This window comes from Poecilia mexicana, unplaced genomic scaffold (assembly GCF_051168715.1).
Source record: "Poecilia mexicana isolate PSO_F unplaced genomic scaffold, ASM5116871v1 scaffold_21, whole genome shotgun sequence".
NCBI lineage: Eukaryota > Metazoa > Chordata > Actinopteri > Cyprinodontiformes > Poeciliidae > Poecilia > Poecilia mexicana.
The window spans coordinates 14907763-14930232 of record NW_028263390.1 but is presented as its reverse complement, the minus strand read 5'-3'; the positions used below and the strand labels follow the sequence as shown (position 1 = coordinate 14930232).

At 39.6% G+C, this 22470-nt stretch overlaps 1 protein-coding gene across 1 annotated transcript; it reads left to right on the top strand.

The window, feature by feature from the left end:
* Positions 1-12783: 12783 nt before the first annotated feature.
* On the top strand, positions 12784-21544 carry nr2e1 (nuclear receptor subfamily 2, group E, member 1). The gene is made up of 9 exons (XM_014993911.2): positions 12784-13665; positions 15966-16111; positions 16786-16873; positions 17827-18062; positions 18509-18655; positions 19707-19803; positions 19910-20059; positions 20215-20320; positions 21382-21544. Exons 1-9 carry the CDS (start codon positions 13605-13607, stop codon positions 21542-21544), a joined length of 1194 nt encoding a protein of 397 aa, XP_014849397.1. The 5' UTR covers positions 12784-13604.
* The last annotated feature ends 926 nt before the right edge of the window (positions 21545-22470 follow it).

Sequence of the window (22470 nt, the reverse complement as noted above, 5' to 3'; positions counted from 1 at the left end):
TTCAACCAACATCACCTTCAATATCACATCAAGAAAGTGGAAATATGGTAATGCAAAAAAAAAAAATGGATAAGGTTTTAGAACAAACCAGGTCAAGTAAGTAAATGATTACCACCTATTAAGAGGAAATTGGATGGTGCTGAAGCATTAAAAAGTGTCAGATTAGGACCAGATTTTATTTCCAGTTGCAGTCGGTGCATTTGAACATATTCAGAGATATGTTGCAGACAATCGGATATTAACTGATAGCCAATATAGAACTAGATAAATGATGTCTCTTGTCCTTTTGTCCTTTTCTCTTAGTGAATCTTTCTAATTTTCATTATTAAAGAACAATCCTTTCACCTTCCGTCTCTGCACTTGGGTCCAATGTGAAACCAAAATATGGCAGTTGCTTTTGTTTCTGAATTTCTTTGTCACTTTTTAGTTTGATTCTTGATTAATAAAGTCACACCCTGCTTCTGGTTTGTACTAGTTTCTTGTTTCTGTGTCTTTGCTTCTCCTGGTTCCCTCTGGACTGGACCAGACTGGACTGGACAGTAATCACACTCCCAAGTATCTAAGTCTCTCAGTTTGTTTGGTTTCCTCGTGTGCTGTAAGCCTTTCCATCTTTTCCCTCATATCAAACCTCCATTCAGCCAGGACAACCTTAGTCTTGTTATCATTTTGGTCCTCAACAAACAGGACAGATAAACATGGAGTCTGCTACTCTACTGGGAGTTTAACTGGAATGATGTGTTTTCACCAGATGAGACTAAGACTGGGAAGAAAAACAAAAAACATCTAGACTGGATGACTGTTCATGAAAGCACCTCCTCCTCTCTAGTAAGTAAGGAGGATGATCTGTGATGCTGTGGGCTTGCTTCTCCTCCAAGCCCACAGCATCCCAGACCCTGAGAGAATTACTGTTTAATCAGCTATTAAATTTGTGTAAGCCCAGATCTGGCTCTGAATCTTAAAAAAAAAAGCTTCAAAATAATTCACTTAAACCATTCTTAACTTTTTCTAATTCTTTAAGTTGTGTTGTGGGGCTGTAGTAAAAGCTTTCCAGGTGTCACTATAAAAAGACTTCAGCTCTATTTATGAAATATATTTTCTGCTGCTTTTTTTTTTATCAGTCATTCATTATTGAGACTCTGTAAGAAATTAATCTTTGTTGAGGGTGAGTTGTGCACATGCGAGCCAGTTGGGTTAGGATATCTTGTGGAAAAGTCCAGTCTGTGCTCACATAGAGGGATGTGGGGGCGGGGGGGTGTAATTACCAAACACGAACCCGACAGCAGCGACACAAAAGCCGCATTGACTTCCTCACTGCTGGTCGTCTCCAGGGGATGGTCCCGCTCCCTGCTTACCCTGCTCACCCCGCTCGCCCAGACCGTCACTCCTGAGAGGCAGGACGACTTGTTCCATAACAAGACGCGAAACTGACTTCTTTCAGCTCCAGTGAACTGGACATAAACCCCGACTGACAACCTCCAGTGCCCAAACAGAACAGGGAGGACGGGTGGGCCGGGACGCAGGGTAAGAGAGGTGGGGGCAGCACATGGCTCCCTAGATAAAGTTGTTTTGCATGTTTAATCTCAAAGAAAAAAAAAAAGTTTATTTTTAACTGCTATCAGAAATCATCGTGTAGCTCCTCTGAATCTCTCTAGCATATGTTTACTAGTCATTTTTCTCAAATTTCATAAATTGTGATTTCTCTCCACAGCCCCCTCCGTGCCCCCTCCACCTCTCTCAGACCTCAGTGTGTTACAGCAATGAAAGCGCGACGTGCTGTAAATGTAATGGGCCGGGGGTGATTGTTTCTGACAAGCAACAAAACACATCGTCCCTCCCCTCAAATTAGTCCCTCAGGAGGGGGTGGGGTAAGGGGTTCACGTCCCAGGAGACACATGAACACGACAGCATGCCAGCATATCGCATGAGCACCCCATTCAATTTCAACGTTAACTGAGAATAGAAACGAGCAATAAATAAGCAATGCAAACTAAAAAAAAAAAATATCTTTTTAAAACTTTGTGTAAGGTGTAATCTTTAAAAAGCACATTTTTGGTGAGGAAAAACTTAGAGGACACCCTCTAATTTAATCCCACGTAAAATGGTTAAACTCACACAGACAGGTCATAAGTGCACATGGAGGTTTGCCCAGTTTAACCTCAGACATTTAGTTTAAAAATAAATAAATAAGTGAGCTTGAGAGTTAACACTGTCAATACAAAAGAGAAACAAAAAGAGGCGACACAAGTTTAACTTAAATGAAAGGTAAACAAGGAGAAAATCCTTCGATTTCCAGAAAAAATGTAGACAAAGACTTGAAGGCTCCTGAATGTGTGATTGAATCGGAATGACTTTTTTGTTAACAATTCACAATGATTGTTGTGAATTATCAACAATACAACTGAACTGAATTGGACTAGTGTTATTTGGACTGACAATACATTCCCAGAAAAATAAAGAGCCTCAAACCAGTGGTGTGGCACGGACATGGAAGTGTCATGATTTGGAGAAGCTTCGCTGAAGCAGGACATGTCCAGCTCACTACTGTAGAAATCCCAATGAGTTCTGACATGTATAGAAGGGATAGACGGAGGCTGGGGAAAATATAATATATATAATTTTCATGCAGAAAAAGTAGCTAAACAAAATTCTGACTAAGTTAAATCCAAATCACGTCGATCCACATAAAGAGATTGAGTTGACCAACTGGTAAAACAGAAAAAAAAAATACATCACCATAGGTAATATTTTGATACTGAAATTAAATTGTGTCCAAATTTCACACATCAAGGGAAAAAAAATAATTGTTAAAAGTGGGAATTTAGTTACTAGAAAACACATGCTGAAAATATATTTTTCCTTGGAATGCTCTCAAGCCACAATTTGTATTTTTTATTCCTGTTTTTTGCATATTCATATGTTTCATTGCAGACTTTGTGTTGAAGTAGGATGACGCTGCCGCCGCTATGTTTCACATTGGTATCATTCATTCAGTAAAGTTTAGCATTTTTTAATGCAATAAACAATATATAGTGATTGTGAAGCTGTCAGTCAGACATCTCCCAATATTTTCAACATTTAAATGTTCAAAATGTTACATCCCATATTAAGCTATGTTATATAGATAGAGATGTATACATGTCTTTGTGTAGCTTTTTTTCTATTTGGATCAAAATGCACATTAAACAAAATAAAAAAATTAAAATAATTTAAAAAATCAGATTTTGAAGGTGCTAATTTCTAACTGCAGACGTTCCCTTTTGGATATTTTTATTCACAGAAAGCTGGGATTGAATAGGCAGTTAGCTCGTCAGTTTAGCTTTAAAGTAAGCCCTGATTTGTGAACAGGGGGAGAATTTGGAGGAGATGTGGAGGGCTCGATGTGCAGGGAAGCCTCTCCTGGGCCAAAAGAAAAGGATTTGGCCCAGATGCAGGCAGCGATGTTAACTTTGAGTGGCCCCTGTGGCTCAAGCTTGGCACCCCCCCTTTCTTACTTCCCAAGCCCCCAGGTTGCCTTTGCATGACATCATCCCCAAACTATGCCCCCCATACCCATGTGAATCTGAGCTGTCACAATCGGCAGCCACCCCCCCACCTCCCCCCATTAAACTGTACTGCTCTGCAAACCCATACGTTTCTTGTTCTCCCCACTTTTCCTCCTCTTCTACCACCAATCTCCTCCCTTCTTCTTCTTTCTTAACCCCCAGAAAGGCATTGTTTGAGTCAAGGCTTGATCAAAAAACTGTTGCCCGCCAACCACAGGGCTTTCTGTAAATTCAATAAGGCCACCTTAAAGATTTTCCTAATTAATGGATGACATCTTTGGCTGGAGGAGAGGCGAGGCATTCTGCTCCGGCTCGCTCTTTGTTCGCCTCCTAATTAACTTTCCTAGGTCACTCAGGTCCCCGCAACCTGAGAGTGAAGAGCCCCCATTGAGGAGGGAGTTGTAAACTTACTTTTTTTGCCTCGGCACTTAAAAGGGGAAAGCAACTATAGGGAACAGAAAATATCCTATTTAAGTCCTTTGTGAGTGAACTGCTTGCACATGTTTCAATAAAGGAAGTCTTCTAAATAAGCTGCCGTGTTGCTCTCCACTCCCCCTCTCTCTCCCTTATCCAACCTCTTTCAATCCCAGCTCCACAGAAAGGTTATGAATGATATCTCTGGGTTGAGGGAGGGGGCGAAGGGCCAAAGGACAGCATCTGGGTATTGTGAAATGGCGAGCATATGAAACTTTGAGGGAATCTGAGGATGGGAAAGCATCGAGGTTCTGATGGTGATTGGGAAAATGTGAATATGAGGGAGAAAAATGCATGGATTTTGCATGTTCTCCCTGTGGGTGCGTAGGTTCTCTCTGTGTACTCCAGCATTCTCTCGCAGTCTGGAAACATTACTGTTAGGTTTGTGGTTGTTTGTCCTGTGTGTCTTTGTGCTGACCTGTGATGAACTGGTGACCTGTCTACGATGTACCCTCTTCTCGGTCAGTGACAGGTGTAGGTGGGCACCAGTTCCTACGGATGTACTGATCTTCCCATGGTCATGCAGATAAAATCAAAATAGTTGTGGTATCCATAATGATGTGATACGTAACACTAGAAATAATTGAAACAGTTCAATTCAATCTGTTTTGCTTCTCAGAGAAATATTGCATGTTGTTCTTCCCAACAGTTGCTAGACTCTAAGGCCATAACCATCAACTATATAACATCAACTGCTATTCTTTCCACAGATCATCATATTATTGTAAATAATCTGTTTTTGCATAAATGTACGAGGCACGCGTTGCACAGTTTATCTTATTAGACTTCTACTTGTAAAGGTTTTGTAGAAGTGAACCTGCTTCTAGTTAAAATATGCATTTGATCTCGGCTTTTCTGATTTATTTTTAGTACTACTAGCTTTACTTATTTAAAAATTTCAGTCGTAAGCCTTCTGCTTTCACAAAACATTGCCATAGTAATTTTTTGAAATCTGGAAAGCTCGTTGTACAAGCACAGACATTGTGACAAATTTGCGTCATGATTTGGATTTTGCTGTCAGAATTAACAAAAAAGTTCTTTGAACATACATTCAACAAAAAAAGTTTACATTTCTGCCAAATTTTGCAAATTTTTTCATGCAACAGCATGCATGGCCATTACCTCAACATGTAGCACACATTCATCAACAAAAAATGGTTTTCCAAAATATAAAAACCACCATGAATTTAAGCCTTGATTCCATCGGTGAGTCTCCGGTTCTCATCCTGTCCGAATGTCTGTTTATGTATCAGGAGCTTTGAGGTGAACGGCGAGGCGCCTGTTGACAGGTCATGTTCTGCGGGGTTAATGACGAGAGGAAGCAGTGACCTCAGATCACGACCGCTGAACCTGACCTGTGGAGTCAGCGGGGAAACAGCAGGAGAAACAGGGCAGAGGAAAGACTGACGGCTGAGCAGAGCTGGACGAACAGCGGAGTGACCGCCAGAGTGACTCCAGGTGAACAGCTGCAGAAGATGAACAAGTTCAGGTTAATCTGTGTTAAACACTGACTTAGTGTCCACACGGTGTGCAAAATGTGTGTGTGTTTGAAATCCATTAAAACACAGTGCAGAATTTCTTTGTTTGTTGCAGGCATAACCATTTTGAATGTTTCTCATATTTTTATGAACGTCCATTACTGTGACCATCACTTTGCAGCTAGGTCCATTTGAAATGAACTTGCAGTGAAAGAGATGTTTCCCAGTGTAAGACTTGTTTGCTTTTTGTTTATTTCTTTTCCTTTTACTCAAGTATTTGCTTTACAACATTCAGACTTCGCCGGAGGGGAAAAGAAGTTGATCTCAACAGCTTTAAATGCTTCTAATCTTTTTATTTTTATTTTTTGCATTGCTAATATGAATCATATATTCTTCTTAATCGAGTTCAGTTCAGAGTCAACAAAAACATTTTTCTGCGACTTGGTATCAGGTGGCCCAAAATTCCACAGAAAATATATAAAAAAGTTAATGCAATCTGCTTTTAACCCTTAACTCCCATGAGGACACCTGTGTCCCCAGGGACCAATAAGAAATTAAAAATCAAACATTTGAAAGGTAATATAAAAAAAAAGGTTTTGTCTAAAAAGAAACTTAAAATTGTCGACATAACATTAGCATATTTTGGTAAGGTGGCTTCAGCTCATGCAAAATTCTTCTTTAAAGACAGATATTGCCTTGCTAAGAGAGCTGAAGTTCAAAATCTTAAAAAAAAAAAAAAAACTAAAAATACAAAACATTTTAATGAAATTTTATACGATATAAGATCACTATATTTTCCTCTCTTTGTTTGTCAGGAGGGAAGGCTTTGATATTTTTACAGACTCCAGTCACCTCTACATGACTGAAACTTTTCAGCTGTGGCAAATCCTAGCACTTTCACACACCACAGGCAGAATATTAAATGAACTGTAGATACACTGATCACACAGTGGACTCCTTGGCTCTCACGTGTTTGTCTTTACAGCCTAAGCCCCTCTACTCAGCTGTCATAATTTGTTAACGAGTCTTTTCAGGGAGAGGGAGAAGAAAGAGAGAAGACAGAAGCAAGAAAAGAAAGCTCTTCAGCAGGCGCTGAAAGCCATGGTCCATCCAGAGCGGGAACCCAGGGGCGACATCAGACCGATTTCAGACCAGCTCGTGATGGCATCTCTGTATATTTTAATATTAATGACTGCAGCCGTAAAGCCGCCCCTAAGCCTCCAACAGGTGCCCCCGGCCCCACTCGAGCCCGCATTCAACACATCCCGGCTATTCTCCGTCACCGCCACCTCTGGTCAGTGGACACAAACGGAGAGGATGAAGGCAGAGAGGAGAAGAAAGCCACATGAAAAGTGGAAGAGGAGTTAGAGAGTCAGCGGTCTCTCTCGCAAACAAGTTTTTTGAGTCACTTTCCCCTGCAGAAACACAGGTCGATATTCAGCACCCCCATGCTCTCCTCCGCTCCCCCCCTCCCTTGAGAAAGAGATTGACTTTTGTTTGGAGATGTGAGAAGTGGGAATCAGAAGCGGGACAATGGGACTCCCCACAGCGAGAGGCTGAGAGGAGCCATCTCAAATCAGTCAGCCAGGGGACTGACTAATCCGTCCATTGTCCCTCCCCAGCCACCGGCCGCACATCAACACATTCGCCCCCCATTGTCCCCCCCACCCTCATGCAGCGGGATTTGCTCTCCCGAACAGCCAGTTTTGTCCAAGGCAGTTCGAGCGGAAGTTTCTCACTGACAATTTGCCCCAAATAGACTTGTCAGAGCATCCAGCAGCAGCACCGCACCAACCTGTGGGCTTCTGGGTTTGGGTTCTGGGCCCGGGTTTGTTGGGGGTGAGTAATGCGCTGGTCAGTGTGAGTGCATGCACAGGCGGGACAAGACCTGTACAGCACTGCAGAGGATGACACATGATTTCCTGCTGTGGATTGACGATAATGAGGGAATGTGAGTTTAGATTTGAAATGTTGGCTGTTTCTGGCATCCTACATAACTCACACAACATAAACTGTGTCCTAAATATAAGGCATGCAGGGTGAGATGTTGTTCACTTCAAAGAACAAATATCAGCTCTGAAGGGTTTCTTGTTGAGCTTGGTTTTGATACAGATCAATCAACTGCAGAACAAATAGACTCAAAACAGTGTCTTTGTCTGGCCTATCAGGTTGTTAAGAACCTGCCTAATTCAGATTTTACTCTTTATTTGAAATGCACTAAACTGCTGGTTCTCTTTCCTACTTGTTATATAGTGAAAATAAAAGTTTTCTTATTCTCTGTAATAGTCGACCACTGCATAGACTTCTTAAAATTATTTCTGTAGTTCAAAATATGTCAGTGATGCCTAGAGAAGAGAAAATAACCAGCAAACAGGCTCCAAAACATCCACTTAAATGTCTAAGATCAATGTTAGAATTAATAATGTGCACACTGTATTTAGATTGCTTGATAGTGTGTTTATGTGGCTATAAATGGACTCATTAAGCGCACAAAAGGTTGAAACTACATACCAATGTGTGTGGATAAAAGACTAAGTAATTAGTTGCTGCTGTAGATTGGAAAAATGTAGTCTTTTGACTTCTCACACATAAAAACACACAACATATAAACTCCATTTGATTCGCTTTTGATCCAGCTGCAGATTGTATTTTTTTTATTATTATTATTATTATTAAATATTAACATTAAAAGATAAAGGCACTGACATGCAACTTATTAAACATGTATGTAATCTTTACAGCTGTGACTGAGCTGAAAATAAATATATTGTCTCTGATGACAAATATTAAGTTATAACAAACATTTGTTATATATATTGGATTTGCTTTCACCAAAACAAGGTAAAATATATACATAAACAAAAACGTAGTTAAACATTACTATATTACACTTAAAATATTAGCCAAAATGTATGTCAGATAATACAACAAAATATATTTGGTGTTAGTATTAAAAACAAAAATTGCTAATAATGAATAGCTAAAAATTGAGCAATTGTGGTTATGACATTTCACTTAAAGGATCTTTTCTAATTCCAAAAGAAAAAAACTTTAGGGTAATTTCAGCATAACTGTTCCATAATTTCCCCCAATTAGAGCAGAAAAGGGCTAATAAAAATTTTAAATGTGACCTAATATTTATTTTTATAAGACAGCAGTATGTTGTCATATCAGTTGCTCACCAGTTCCCATCATAGAAAAACTATTTTAATATTTGCATATAATTTTCAACACAGCTCAAACTTTAGGCCACTTTAAATGAGTTAGAAACAAATCCATATAACTAGAAGCAGGTAGTAAGAGCGTTTTGTAAATCACATACATTATTCATTATAGCTGGAAATATTAAATGAATTAAATGCCACAACTCAACTAGTGTATTGTTAGGTATTTTCTTTATTTTTGTTTGTTTTATTTTGCTTGTGCTGCCATTTTGATGTGAAGTCTAAGCCTGATGCTATTGCCTGTCATTAAATAAATCCATAAACATGTTAAATGCACAGTCACAATGAACTAAAATAACAGTCAAATCAACACGTTACTTTGTCTTTAAAATTACATTTTATCTCATTTGAACCCCCGTTTTACTTTTTGATGAACTTTGGAACTGCTTATAATTGAAGCCAAAACACAAATTGTGCTCTAAGAAACATATCATGTAGACAGTTATGGTATTTTTGGAGGCTTTGGCCTGATTAACACTCATTGTCACACAGATAGTTGGCTATTTCAGTAACAACAGGTAATCTGCATCTATTTAGTGACTCCTTTTTTGGCAGAACTGTCCATGGTGCTGAAATACGGCTGGATCATTTTTTTTCTCATTCAAAAAGGAAAACATGTATGAGACCATCTAATTTCAAAGAGGTCTTTCAATATAGTTTTAGTTACCATGTGTACAGATACATGCACAAAAACATCCTCTGTCTGTAATTCAGAACACCTAGACTTTCCAGAGTCTCCAAGATGAAATACTAAGATCTCTTTGGCCACTCTGAAAGGATGCAGGACTGCATAGGGCTTTAATTCTCCCTATTATTTGTCCTCTGGAGCTTAGTGACTTCTCCTTAAAGCCAATTGCTTCACGCCTGGTTGGTTAGGGGCCTGGCCAGTGATAGCAGTACCTAAAAGGCGGTTAAACTATAGTCCCTGGGTGGTGATTCCTATTGGCAGAAATGATCAAAAATGGTAAATAAAGTCTACTTAGATTTCACAGGTAAAAATGTGAAATAAACAAAAGGAATCAAAAGAAATAATAAACACGTCAAAGGTGGAGTAAAACAAAAATATTCATAATATAAAACAAATCATGAAATCAAGCTCTTATAATTTAAAGGCCTGTTGAAACAAACAAACAAAAAAAACTGTCTGTCACAGCTTCTTAAAAGCTACATAGAATCATAGCAAGACACCCCATAACCTGGAGGCCACAACTTTAAAAGATCTTTGTCCTCCACTCTTAAAACGTGTCTGTGGCGCTACAACCTCAGGCTTGGAGAGGAGGTGAAGCTCTAGCTAGTCACATAGATAAACAGGGGCAGAACCACATAGGCCTTTAGAATAGGCTTTTACAAGGACTTTGTACATTAATAGATGATTTCTTCAGAACCCTTAAAGCAGTGTTCTACACAGTCAGCCAAGCTTCTTGTTGGCTTATGAATTAAAAAAGTGTCTGAAAAGACACAAAGTCAAAACTACCAAGATTTCGAAGCCATGATCAAACAGCTGATCTCAATGCAGATTGTTGATATGTAATAGCAATAATAAGACTTTTCATTCTTGCCTGAATTCAACTCTACGTAGTTATTATATTGTTTTTGTTTCACTAGCGTTGATGTACAAACCTGATGTAGATTTCTGTTGACAAAATGCTTAAGTTAGCAGAAAGAGGAAGGAGAAATTGTGATGATAGAATGAGGAGAAGAGTCGGGGGAAAAAAATCAGTTCTATTTTTGGAGAAACTACACTAAAATTATTTTTTCTCCTAAATGCATTCAAAGAGATCAGTTGTCCCAATATAATATTGCAACAATTTTGTTGATTTTGAAGTATGCGCACTAAATAAGAGAAAACAAAAACTGATTTGTTATGTTTCATACTTTTCATCCATATTAAAAAGATGACTTTTATGTTTTTAAAGCTTTTTTTTCTTTCTTTTTTTTTTTTTTTTGTCTCACGGTTCAAACTCGTTCACCTAATGAGCACACACACGTGTGGTCTCTCTGCTTTGCTCCGCGCTGACTTCTGCTGGACTCTTACTCGTTGTTAAAGTCCATCCTATAGTATGTCAAGTATCTACCCGCATACTGATGCAGAGCTCCAGAGAGAAAACAGATACACAATCCAGTCGGGCCTTTTGTTCGTGCCGTTTTCATTGACTGCTTGAGGAGAAGGGAGTCACTAATACAAGGCGAGTGAAAGAGGGAAGCCCCGGCAACCATGATGTTGGTTATATTTGTGTAAAGGCTATCAGTGAATGACGAGGATTAGGACGAGTTAAGGAGATTATGTCACACATTCAGCGTTCACACACCCCCGACAGCCACCCACCCACCCACACACACACACACACACACACACGCGCGCACGTACTCCCACCCAGATCTGATAGCCACACATTTAGAAATGCCTCTAAAACCTGATTATTAAAAAATAAGACGCTTGTTTCATATATAATTCTATGATCAATTAAATAGATTCCACTTATAATACTTTTGATTTATTTTCTACTTTTGTATAAAAAAAATGTAATGTGTGGCTTTTAAATGTCGCGTTTCAGACGTAAGGCTCTCCATGAGTCCCTTCAGGCGAATCAAAGGAATATCAGGGTGATTCCATGTCGGCCTTGTTAGGCTCCAGCACTACAGCCGTTCAGCTGAAAGGCAGGTTGCAGGACGCAACAATGGCTAATTGCAATTAACTACGCTTCTCCGCCTCACCCCTGTCCGCTTAAATCGACACTTTGTGCATCCATATGGCCCTTGGTGCACCGTGGGAATGGACACAATTAAAAAAAGGAATATGGATTTCCAGAGTTACCCGGCGAAAGCGCAGCAAGCTGTCAAGGTCGAGGCCCTCCGTGCAGGCCTGCAGGCTGACCCCCGAACTTTGTCCGGAAGGCCACGGGGCGCAGGCAGGATTTCAGGGGTCCGAATCGCATCAGGGGCCACAGGGCGGGTTCTGAGAGGGGAGGGCTGTAACACTAATCTAAAATTTGCGCATAACTATAGGAATGTAAGTCTATCTGGAAGCAAAAAAGGCATTAAAGACTATTTATAATAGCCCACATTTCAAAAGTAATCCAAGTATTACTGCTGAAACGATGGATGTGGTCACACCTATGCATTTTCTTCAGCCTACAAAAAAGTGCCAAATTGAGAGTAAAAGCTTCAATGATGTCCCGTTTTGAGAAATTTCTGTTGCTCATAATGTTATTCATAATAATACCAATAATTAATTACATGGAAGTATTTCTGCAAAGCATAAGAAAAATGTATGTTCATCTTAATAACTGATTTCATATTGTTTTAAATAACCTGAATAAACAGGATTCCAATTTGACAAAACACCCCTTTCTCTTTAATTCTATTTTTAACAAGTTGACGTATGACGGGATTATATTTTGAACTGTCGGCCTTTTGAGTTTTAACTTCAGACTAAATCATTTTAAATAAGTAAAGAAACAAAATAGTAAAATAAATAAATAAATAAAACAAACTCCCGCTTAAACACGTGCAACAGACTGAAAATCCCAGTAGGCAGTGAAGCTCACAATGGCTTTAAAACGAGCCATGAACGGGAGGAAAGCGGCGCATAAATGGACACCCGCCCTCTCTGAGGAATACCCCTCAGAGAGAGAGAGAGACAGAGAGAGACAGAGAGAGAGGGGGGGGTTAAAAAAAGAGGTGTGGATGTATTTTTTTATTTTTTGATTCGATCATTTATTAAGCATTAAGCTACTTTTTTGTTGTTTCCGTGGCTGAGCTCTTTTCTAAACGGTTATATGCTATTATCCGTCAACTGAGGTCACGCTGCGAATTTCTGAACTTCACCAACTATAACGCACATAAAGCTGTTTATTCAGAAGCATCTCAGCATGAGCTATGGAAAGTACTCGGAAGTGAAGCTCCAACTAATGTCTCTGCACACTTGCAGACGCACTTTGACTCCTACTGCCTATTTTTACCCCAAATGAATAAAAAAATAAAATTATATATATATATATATATATATATATATATATATATATATATATATATATATATATATATATATATATATATATACTCTTGTTATTTCGAAAAGTGTAATTTTTGTATTAATTTAGAACTTCTACAGGAAAAATACTAACATGTCTCATAAAAGTATTTGAAAAAAAAAAAACTTATGCGGCGTCTTTTCAGCCATGGAACTTTGCATCCCTATCCTTTCCACACACACGCATGCAAACAAACACACACACACAAACACCCTCACACTCCCGGTGACGTCAGGTTGGAGTTTAGCGTAGAAAGCCAAGTGGATGGAGGAAGTGGAGCTCTCCACCCTCCAGCCTCCCCCTGGCACTTCTCATAAATATTACCGACGCTTATTCGAGGGGAACTCGCAGCACAAAGTCACCTCGCGTCCCGGTGTGTTTAACACATTTTCACCCCTGATTTTAGCCCAAAATTTGCCCTTTTTTTTTTTTTTTTTTAATCCGTTTCTCTAGCGGCTTCAGCGCCCCGTCGGATCCTCCGCAGGCGGTGGTTTCTTTCCTTCGCACACATTCAACTTTACGCGCCGGGTTGGTGCGCACCGACCTGCCGGAGCAGCGCTGCTGCCTGTCACCGATACCCGGTTGCGTCTCTCCTGCATGCCGGAGCTCCAGTCCGGCTGTAATGAAGGCAAAGGGTGCCGAGATAAAGCTCGGGCGCTGAGTTTTCATTTGGAGCTCTGAAACGAAGCCTGCGACTCAGACAAGTTGGTAACTGGACTTTTTATCCGCTGAAGAGCAAAACACACCGCTTCTACTTCAACAGTTTTCTTGTTGTACTCCTAAAGTAAAATATTTATTTAAAAAAAAGGGGGAACATTTTCCTTGAGAGTCTGTAGAAAGACCTGAACATACATGATGAGCAAACCCGCCGGTTCAACAAGTGGCTGTTTGGATATTCTGAACGTCAAATCAAGTAAGTTTCTCTCATCCATTTCTCGATGTTCCTCAAATATATTCAGCCGTCTAAGCAAGGCCTTTCTCGGACTTGATTGAAAAAAATAAAATAAAATAAGCAATAAACTTTTTGCGCGTATAATTTACAGCTTTTAAGCAATCATTTTGTCTTTTTCAGATAGTTATGTGTGATCTATTTTATTTAGATGTGTTGTTTGTCACACGCAAGGTGTCTTCTTGTGTTTCGTAAAGAAATAGACCAAGATAGAAATAATTCAAAGGAGGATTATGCACCACACTCGATGACACTTGTTGCCTGTGTCATGTAAGTTCTTCCGACGTAAAAAATTAAATTAAATTAAATTAAAATAAAAACGCAACAAACTAAGGCAACTTTATTTTTGCTACGTATTTAATTTTGATCAAAAATCCTCCGACTTAACTTTGCTTTAACTAATTTCTTATATTCTCTAATTTATACATTTAAAATGTCCTAAAACGACTTTAATATTTTGCAGTTACTTAACCTTAAATATTGTGATTGTATTAGAGCGGTATATTTACGGTTCTTTGTCTCTTTTTTTTTTTTTTTTTTTGCGCTTCGGAACTTTTCTAAACATCTCTGCACAAGGCCCCAAAAAGTGCAAATATTAAACGTCTGATCTTTAGAAACACCAAATGAAATATATTTCCTCAACAAATTTTAACAACTTTCTGTCAAATTCACATGTAATGGTATTTATTTTTATTTAGTTGTTTGTGGCTTCATCACATCAAAATCTGTGACGCTAAGTTGTTGCTTCGGTGTTTCCCTTTTCCCTAAATGTTGTGATTGTATTAGAAACTTAACTTTCTGCAGCTACTCAACATGTTTTTAAATTAGTGTTTAAATGTAATTTGGAATCGCTTCCTCCTCACTATGCCAAATGTCATATTGTCTAGAAATACGGTCTCCTTTTTATTAGCAGCTCTCGGTCATGATGGTGATTACGTTAATAAAATATGCCATATATTTTCAGGCAATTAATGCGCACAATGGACCCGCACTGGACCCCCACGGTGGGAAACTAAACCTTCTTTCCACAACAAAAATTCGTCACCGATTCGTTTAAATCGACAATCAAATTCCGCTGTTTATTATTTGTCGTCGATTTTTAACGCTTTTTCTAAAGTAGTTTTTAAAAAAGTGAATTTAATTAAATTCAAACATTTAGTCAATTTTCCCTCCAATGCATGCAAAGAGAAACAATAATATTTTCATTCACATTTTTTCCTCTTACACATTTTAAGAACCATTTGATAAGTAAGAACCAGATGCTAATTTGCTTCTCTATTTTTACATATATATATATAAATTTTTTTTAAAGAATCCTTTTCATGTAACATTTAAAATCACATTCCTATATGCTGTAAGGTAAGTTGGTTGTGCCCCATAGACCAATATTCCCCACGGCCTTCTGATTCTGAATAAACAGCCAATTGAAGTCGTATAACTCTCCCCTGAAGTCATTGTCTTTGCTGCCGAGTAGTTATTCCCATGCTACCCTTTTTGACGGGTCACTGGTGAATCAATGAGCAGGTGGCAAAACGTCAGTGTAATTACATAGTCGGCTTTTCCCTCCAGAGCGAGAGGGGGTGGGGGGAAGCTCCCTCATATGCATACAAATATAGTTCTTTTTCAACAGATTTGAATACAAAATCTTCACCAAAAAAAAAAATCACATTTTTTTTTATCTACACTGGGCTCGATTTACATACACTTCATTTGAGTTGGTGAAACGAGTTGGTGCGCATTATTCTCGCAGCGCAGTGTCACTCCCTAATCCTGGGGCCTATAGACCTGCGGGATAAAGCAGCTGTCGAGTCCCATTATGAAGTGGAGTTGGCAGCTTGTCGAGATCCAGGCAGTCAGACGAGGTTCAATGGGGGAAAATCATTAAGTTAACACTTTCCCCTAATGTCTCCATTGTGCGCCCTCGAGCTATTGTCTTAGGGAGCTCAGATATGACGCTTCCCACCGGACTTTATTCCCGAAATATGCTCCAGTGAATTCCCATGGTCATGGTTGGGTGAAGAAAGGGCCGTGCGTCCATGTTTGCCCGAAAAATAAATCTTTCGCTCGACAATTTATCTGTTGCTCCAGAGTCATTTACAAAGTTAATGTCACCGCAGATCGTGCAAGTTTGAATCATATTACTGTACAAACTCAAAAGCGTGGATAAACCACCACGATTTGCCACCATATTTCATTCATTTACTTCGGTCTTGACTGAATCTCGATTTTGAATGCTGTCCAACTGACATTCTGGCATCTCCAAGGTCGGATTCTGGACATCCCATGCAAAGTGTGCGGCGATCGCAGCTCAGGAAAACACTACGGTGTTTACGCATGCGACGGCTGTTCGGGATTCTTCAAGAGGAGCATCCGGAGGAACCGAACCTATGTGTGCAAGTCGGGCTCACAGGTGAGTAGGGCAGGTGAGGGGAAGTTCTCAGAATAGCTTGAGTTGCTAATTTCAAACAGTGTGTGCTATTCAAACTATTTGAATAGTTGATTGGATTTTTTTTTTCCATGCAAGAAAGAAAAATACGGACTCGCGGCAGCGGTTGTACATATTTTTTCTATTGCAATAAATTGTTATGCAACTTTTTCTCCAAACATGAATACTGATATACATGAATACTGGTTCCTTTTAGGAAAAAAAACGCACTGAATGCTCATATTACGTACGGAGCTTTCTGTGTCTCACTCCCTTTTTTTTTTTTTTTTTTTGGTCGCTGTGTTAAATCTTCCTTGATGAGCCTAATTGTGTCATGCCTGCACCATTAAGTACTGGCCTAAACACAGCGCAGCTCTAATATATCAGGTGTAATCCAATCTAATGTGATGATTCCCAGTCGAGGATTTAAGGCGGCAGAGGGCGGGATCGAGTACTTATCCATGTGGGATGAGGCCGCACTAGAGCCGCAGGGGAGCGGGGTCCATAACTGCAAGATAATAGCGCGATCTTTTACCTGGAGATTTGCCTCCCAGGAGGATAATAGCAGGAGGATTTCGTTTTAACCCTCTTTTTTTCTTGTTTTCTTCTTCCCTCCCGCGCCCCCTTCCGCCCCTCTTTTCCTTGTTGTCTCTGTGCAGGGTGGCTGTCCCGTTGACAAAACTCACAGGAACCAATGCCGAGCGTGTCGTTTGAAAAAGTGTCTGGAAGTGAACATGAATAAAGACGGTAAATGGGCTTGATTTAATTATGGCTCTGACTATAGACACGCCATGCTGTGGCGTTTGGTTCCGAGGTGGAAAAGTTTATTAAGGCTGTTAATGAAAGCTGCAAAGAAGCTGATAATTACCTGCTATTTGCTTGTTTTGAAGGGAACGTTGGTTGCAGCGTGGTGCAGCTTTCAATATAAGTTAATTGCTTGGACTTGTTTGTTTCACTGGCGCCTCCGATGGGGGATGAAGGGAGGCTGTGCCCCTCCCTGCACATTTGTATTTGACAGTCTTGCGAATGTTCTTTATTAATACAAATATAAGACTTTATTTATGCACTTATGTGCAAAGTTTGTTTCCTCTCTAACTTTGCTAACTTTGAAGTCTTTTTTAGAACAGCTTTTTTTTTTTTTAGATTTTAATATTTCAAATGGCATAAAATAAAATAAAATCTAATTTTTAAAGTTTGGTAAATGTACTGGTGTCAAATGAGCATGGACAATTTCAATAGTTACATCTCTGTTAACATTTTTAGCGACCGTTTAATCTTTTCTGCTGCTTGTGCCTGAGCTGGCGTACCGCTTCTATGCACACTGCAACTGTTTGCAAATAAAACTAAAAAAATTATTGCACACTTTCCATATAAACCTTGAGCTGTCTTTCTAAATCCACCAAATGTGCATTGAAACTCTGATGATGGGCTCTGTTGGGTAATGGGCATTAACAGGAAGTGGCACCCCACATAAAATTCTGCTTAAAGCCACATGCAGCCCTGGACCATGCACTGACTCCCAAGTGGAACTTGATTATTTGTTTTGTTTTAGTTTTTAACTTTACACCTATGTAAAAAAAAGAGCCACATTTTTACAGGCACTCTCAATGAATGCAGATTAGATTTTCTTAAAAGAAGGCAGTTCGCTCTTTCAGAAACCATTCCTTGAACTCCGTGTGTCCGCTGTCCCACTTTTGCAGCCGTCCAGCATGAAAGGGGGCCCCGGACGTCCACCATCCGCAAACAAGTCGCCCTTTATTTCCGGGGCCACAAAGAGGTGAACGGCTCCTCGACCCACTTCCCGGGATCTTCGCTGCCCGGGCCTCCCTTCTTCACCACGGTCACGCAGCTGGAGCCACACAACCTGGAGATGAGCTCAGTAGCAACCACGCCAGAAAGACAGGCGATCGTGGGTTTAGCACAACCCACCCCCAAGGTACGATGTTCTGAAATGTACTCTAGAATATTATTATTTATTTTATTATTATTATTTACTAAAACTTTAATGTTTCTTTATCAAAGAAATGAGCTGAAATAATATTAAGAGATTTAAAAAGCCTAGAAAACCCCTTGAAAAGAACACACACTCAGGTTTGATGATGCTGTTTTAGTTGCTCCAAATAAGATTTTTATTTTTTTCTACAGAGGTTAGAAGCTGAAATTCTTGTCCCGATTTAGCATCCTGTAAGAAGCACAAATCCGCCAATTAGATTTTTCTCTCCCAGTCCAGCACAAGAAACACTAATGATTATAAAATCACGTGCCGGTGCTTGGAATTTGATCTTTGCAGCTCGCTGTTCTCTAAACTGTGATTCACTAAGACTTTTGACACGTGTTGGTTTGTTTTTTTGTTTGTTTGTTTTTATGTCTCGCGTCCTGCAGTATCCCCATGAAGTCAGTGGCACCCCCATGTATTTATACGAGGTGGCCACGGAGTCCGTGTGCGAGTCCGCAGCGCGCCTCCTCTTCATGAGCATCAAGTGGGCCAAAAGCGTCCCCGCATTCTCCACCCTGCCTCTGTCTGATCAGGTAAACTTTAAATTCGTGACCTGCATCGAATTTTGTCTCTATAAACCCAAAATCTAAGTAAGAACACGTGAAAAGATTAAGCATTTAACGTTTATAGGGGTGTAATTTGAATGTTATACATCTATTTGGCTATATAATTCAACACCTCACAATGTACGCCTTTAGAATCTATCGTTTCTTTTTCGCAATATTACCAAAACAATAAATAATGGAAGAACTAAGTTAGTAAGGCAGCAACTAAAGGCTGCAAGAATCACAGGTTGTCTTATGAAGTTGGAGAAAGCAACCAAAGAGCAAACACTGGAACAGAGAGGAACAAATAGCAGAAAGTCACATGTATATACTAGAGGCAGAAGCAAAAATACTAAATTATTAAGCAAGACTTTTATTATTATTATTATTATTAATCAACTACAGTTCTCTTGCTCCAAAAAAAGTTAAACATCAAATGTGAATGTTTAAGAAATCAAAAGTAAGGTTTTAGCATTCTTAGTAGAATATCTATATGAGGCCAGTTATTGGACAAATAATACTAATAATGTTCTTTAAAAAAAAAAAGCTAAAAGATAATTGTCACCATTTGATGTGCTGTACCAGATAATGTCAAAAAAGGATAATATGGTCCAAATACTCAAATTGACTAAATTTCACAGTGCTGTGTGTGTGTATTAAGGCTGTGTAAAGTAGCTGATGGATGCTGTTGAGCCCTCAGTGGTGTGGTGTGGTGAAGCTCCTGCAGTTAATCTCTTCAGTGTCTGTGGGCTGACATTATGCTCTGTCAATTCACACATCATTTGTTCTCATTTATTTATTTATTTACTTCGATTATATCACAGTTCCTCAGCTACATGAGTAAGCTCAGAAAGTGTTTTGAAGCCATAATGATGTCACAAAAATGTAACTGAATGTATCCGGTGAGTTAGAGAAACACCAACAGTCAAAAGCTTTTTTTTTTTTTTTTTAGGTAAAAAAAATAGAAGCACAATCTAATAAAAAATGTCATAAATGGACAAATATTCATTCTGGCCTAAACAAACCAATCATTTTCCAGCTGATCCTGTTGGAGGACGCCTGGAGGGAGCTGTTTGTTCTGGGCATCGCTCAGTGGGCAATTCCTGTGGACTCCACGACTCTCCTTGCTGTCTCTGGTACGTAAAATCCTAAAATCCTTCTATGAGCAGACAGTGTGCGACTGCTTGGTGCTGCATTCTTTTCCCACATGGCGACACACTTGTCTCTCATTTCCATCAACAGGGATGAACACAGAAAACACAGAATCTCAGCGGATGAACAAGATCATGTCTGAGATCCAGGCACTTCAGGAGGTGGTGACCAGATTCCGACAGATGCGGCTGGACGCCACGGAGTTCGCGTGTTTAAAATGCATCGTGACGTTCAAAGCAGGTGTGTAGTTGTCAGCTTCCTAAAAAAAATAAAAAAAATAAAAAAATACTACAAGTTGCTACCTGAAACTATCAGACAAAATCAAAGGGGTTGGCTCAATCTTGAGCGACCTCAGCTTAATCCGTTCCATGAACCTAAACAGACTATGTTTACAGTTCCTACCCAAGGCAGCACTGAATTAAGGAGTTTCCGCAATGCCAGCGCCATCGCTGCACTACAAGATGAAGCACAGCTCACACTCAACAGCTACATCCACACCAGGTATGTGAAAAAGAGACAGACATTACATTGCAAAAATATTTCCTTCTGATGGATGGTGATATTTGTGGAAAAAAACTAATGACAAGAAAAATAGACCTAAAAATTATTACTTTTAGTACTTTTAGTGTCGTTCTATTTTGTTAACCCAATGCAATTATTTTAAAACAAAACTGTAAAACTGCTTAAAAATTCATTTGCGATCATATCTATTTTTAAAAACCTTAGTCTGCTCTCCGTCATTTTTAGCATAGGTTGCTGAGAGCCGTTGCAGAGCATCCAATGAGTCAGTTGTGGCTCTGATGCTGCAGGTCACAGACCCCTGAAACAGAAACTCAACCTCAGTTCATTTGGATGGAGAACCTCCAAAAAATAAAACTAAATAAAATACAGTATCTCTTCATATTTTGATTCATTATTCTAAAACATGAATACATGCTGACCTCAACAATTCCCTTGAAGCTTTGGCTGTCTGCTTAGGATCGCTGTCTTGATGGGAAGTGAACTCTGACCTCAGTGTGAAGTCAGAGCAGCCTCAACCTGTTTTATTTAATGTGGATCGCTGTGTATTTAGATCCATCCAGCTTCCCTGCTTTTTTCTGAAGGATTCCTCAGTATGATGCTGCCACCACCAAATTTCAGTGTGGTTTATGTGTTCAGAATAATTTGCAGTCCTATTTTTCCCACCACAAAAGCATTTGATATGTTGACCTAAATGGTTTAATTTGATCACGCCTTTGTCCACGTACGCCTTTCTCCCCTTGTTATCTTGTAGCAAACTGCAGGTGAGATTTTCATAGCCAGACTGTCTGGTCACCCATTTGTAGAGTGCAATAATATTACTTCTTCTTGTTCTACATTTCCACAAGCTATAAATACAGCTGTTCTGCCTTCACAGATCACCACAGGTTAGAATCTAATCCATCCAAACCTGTCTGTCATTACTTGTATTATGCAGAATTAACTTCAACCTGATGCATCTTGGTCTTAACTGGTTGTTCTTAGTGTTATACTAAACAGAACATGTATAAAAGGTGGTTTTAGAACCCTTTTCTCCGTTTCAGGTACCCAACTCAGCCCTGCCGCTTCGGGAAGCTGCTGCTGCTCCTCCCGGCACTCCGCTCCGTCAGCCCGTCCACCATAGAGGAAGTGTTCTTCAAAAAGACCATCGGGAACGTTCCCATCACAAGGCTTCTGTCCGACATGTACAAATCAAGTGATATATGAACTATCCGACTGTCGAGAGGCATGAAAAAGGACTGAGACATCCACCCAGGTCTGGACAGAAGGTCAACTCAACGTAGGTGCAGCAGACGTGGGTTGAAGTTTTCACGGAGCACAAAGTCTTTTTAGGCCTGTAGGCTCCACACTGAAGTAAAGACTCCCAACACAGTCGGATCGCCTATTAACAGTTGCACTAGTTAAGGATTAGGCTCAGAAAATTGCAGTTTACAGTATTTAAATGTCGCCTTAAGACTCTAAAAGAGCGCCTGCCAAGTCCATTTTTAAACAGAAATGCTGTACATTACGATGTCTTTCGAGTGTCTTTGAGACCAATGAGCTTGATGACCAATTTAATCTTGTAATTGCTGTGTTCAGTCCCAGTGGAGGAAACCAAAAAGATGCCCCAACAGTGAGAGGGCCCCGGGTCGCTGTTCCACAATCCAGTGCTGAAACCAAATGCACAAAAAGGGGGCAACGACGAAGAAAATAGACTTTGACATGAAAACTGTTGCTGTAAAATTATTCGAGGAAGTCATTTCAGAGGCTGCTGTCCCATCCGTCGGTGTGTCCTGCTTTCAGACGCAGCAGCATTTCAAAAATGTCTTTAGGTTGATTTTGTGACGACAGACACTAACATTGGATAAAATAATATTCAGCACTTGGAAATGTTCTTTTGTGGCCTGTGTTCTTTTGAGTTTGCTGTAAATATCCTGAGTTATAACTATTTAGAGTTGTAACAAAGAGAATAAAAGAGGTGAAGACTGAACTCAGCTGGTTTCATACGTCAGATACCAGGAAACAGCAGCAGTTGAAGCTTTTTCATCTTGTTGCTCCTCCTACACTCGATTATTTTGACCCTTGAAACGTCCAAGATACAAAACATACAACTAACAATGCATGACATATCCATTTAATGACATGTCACAATT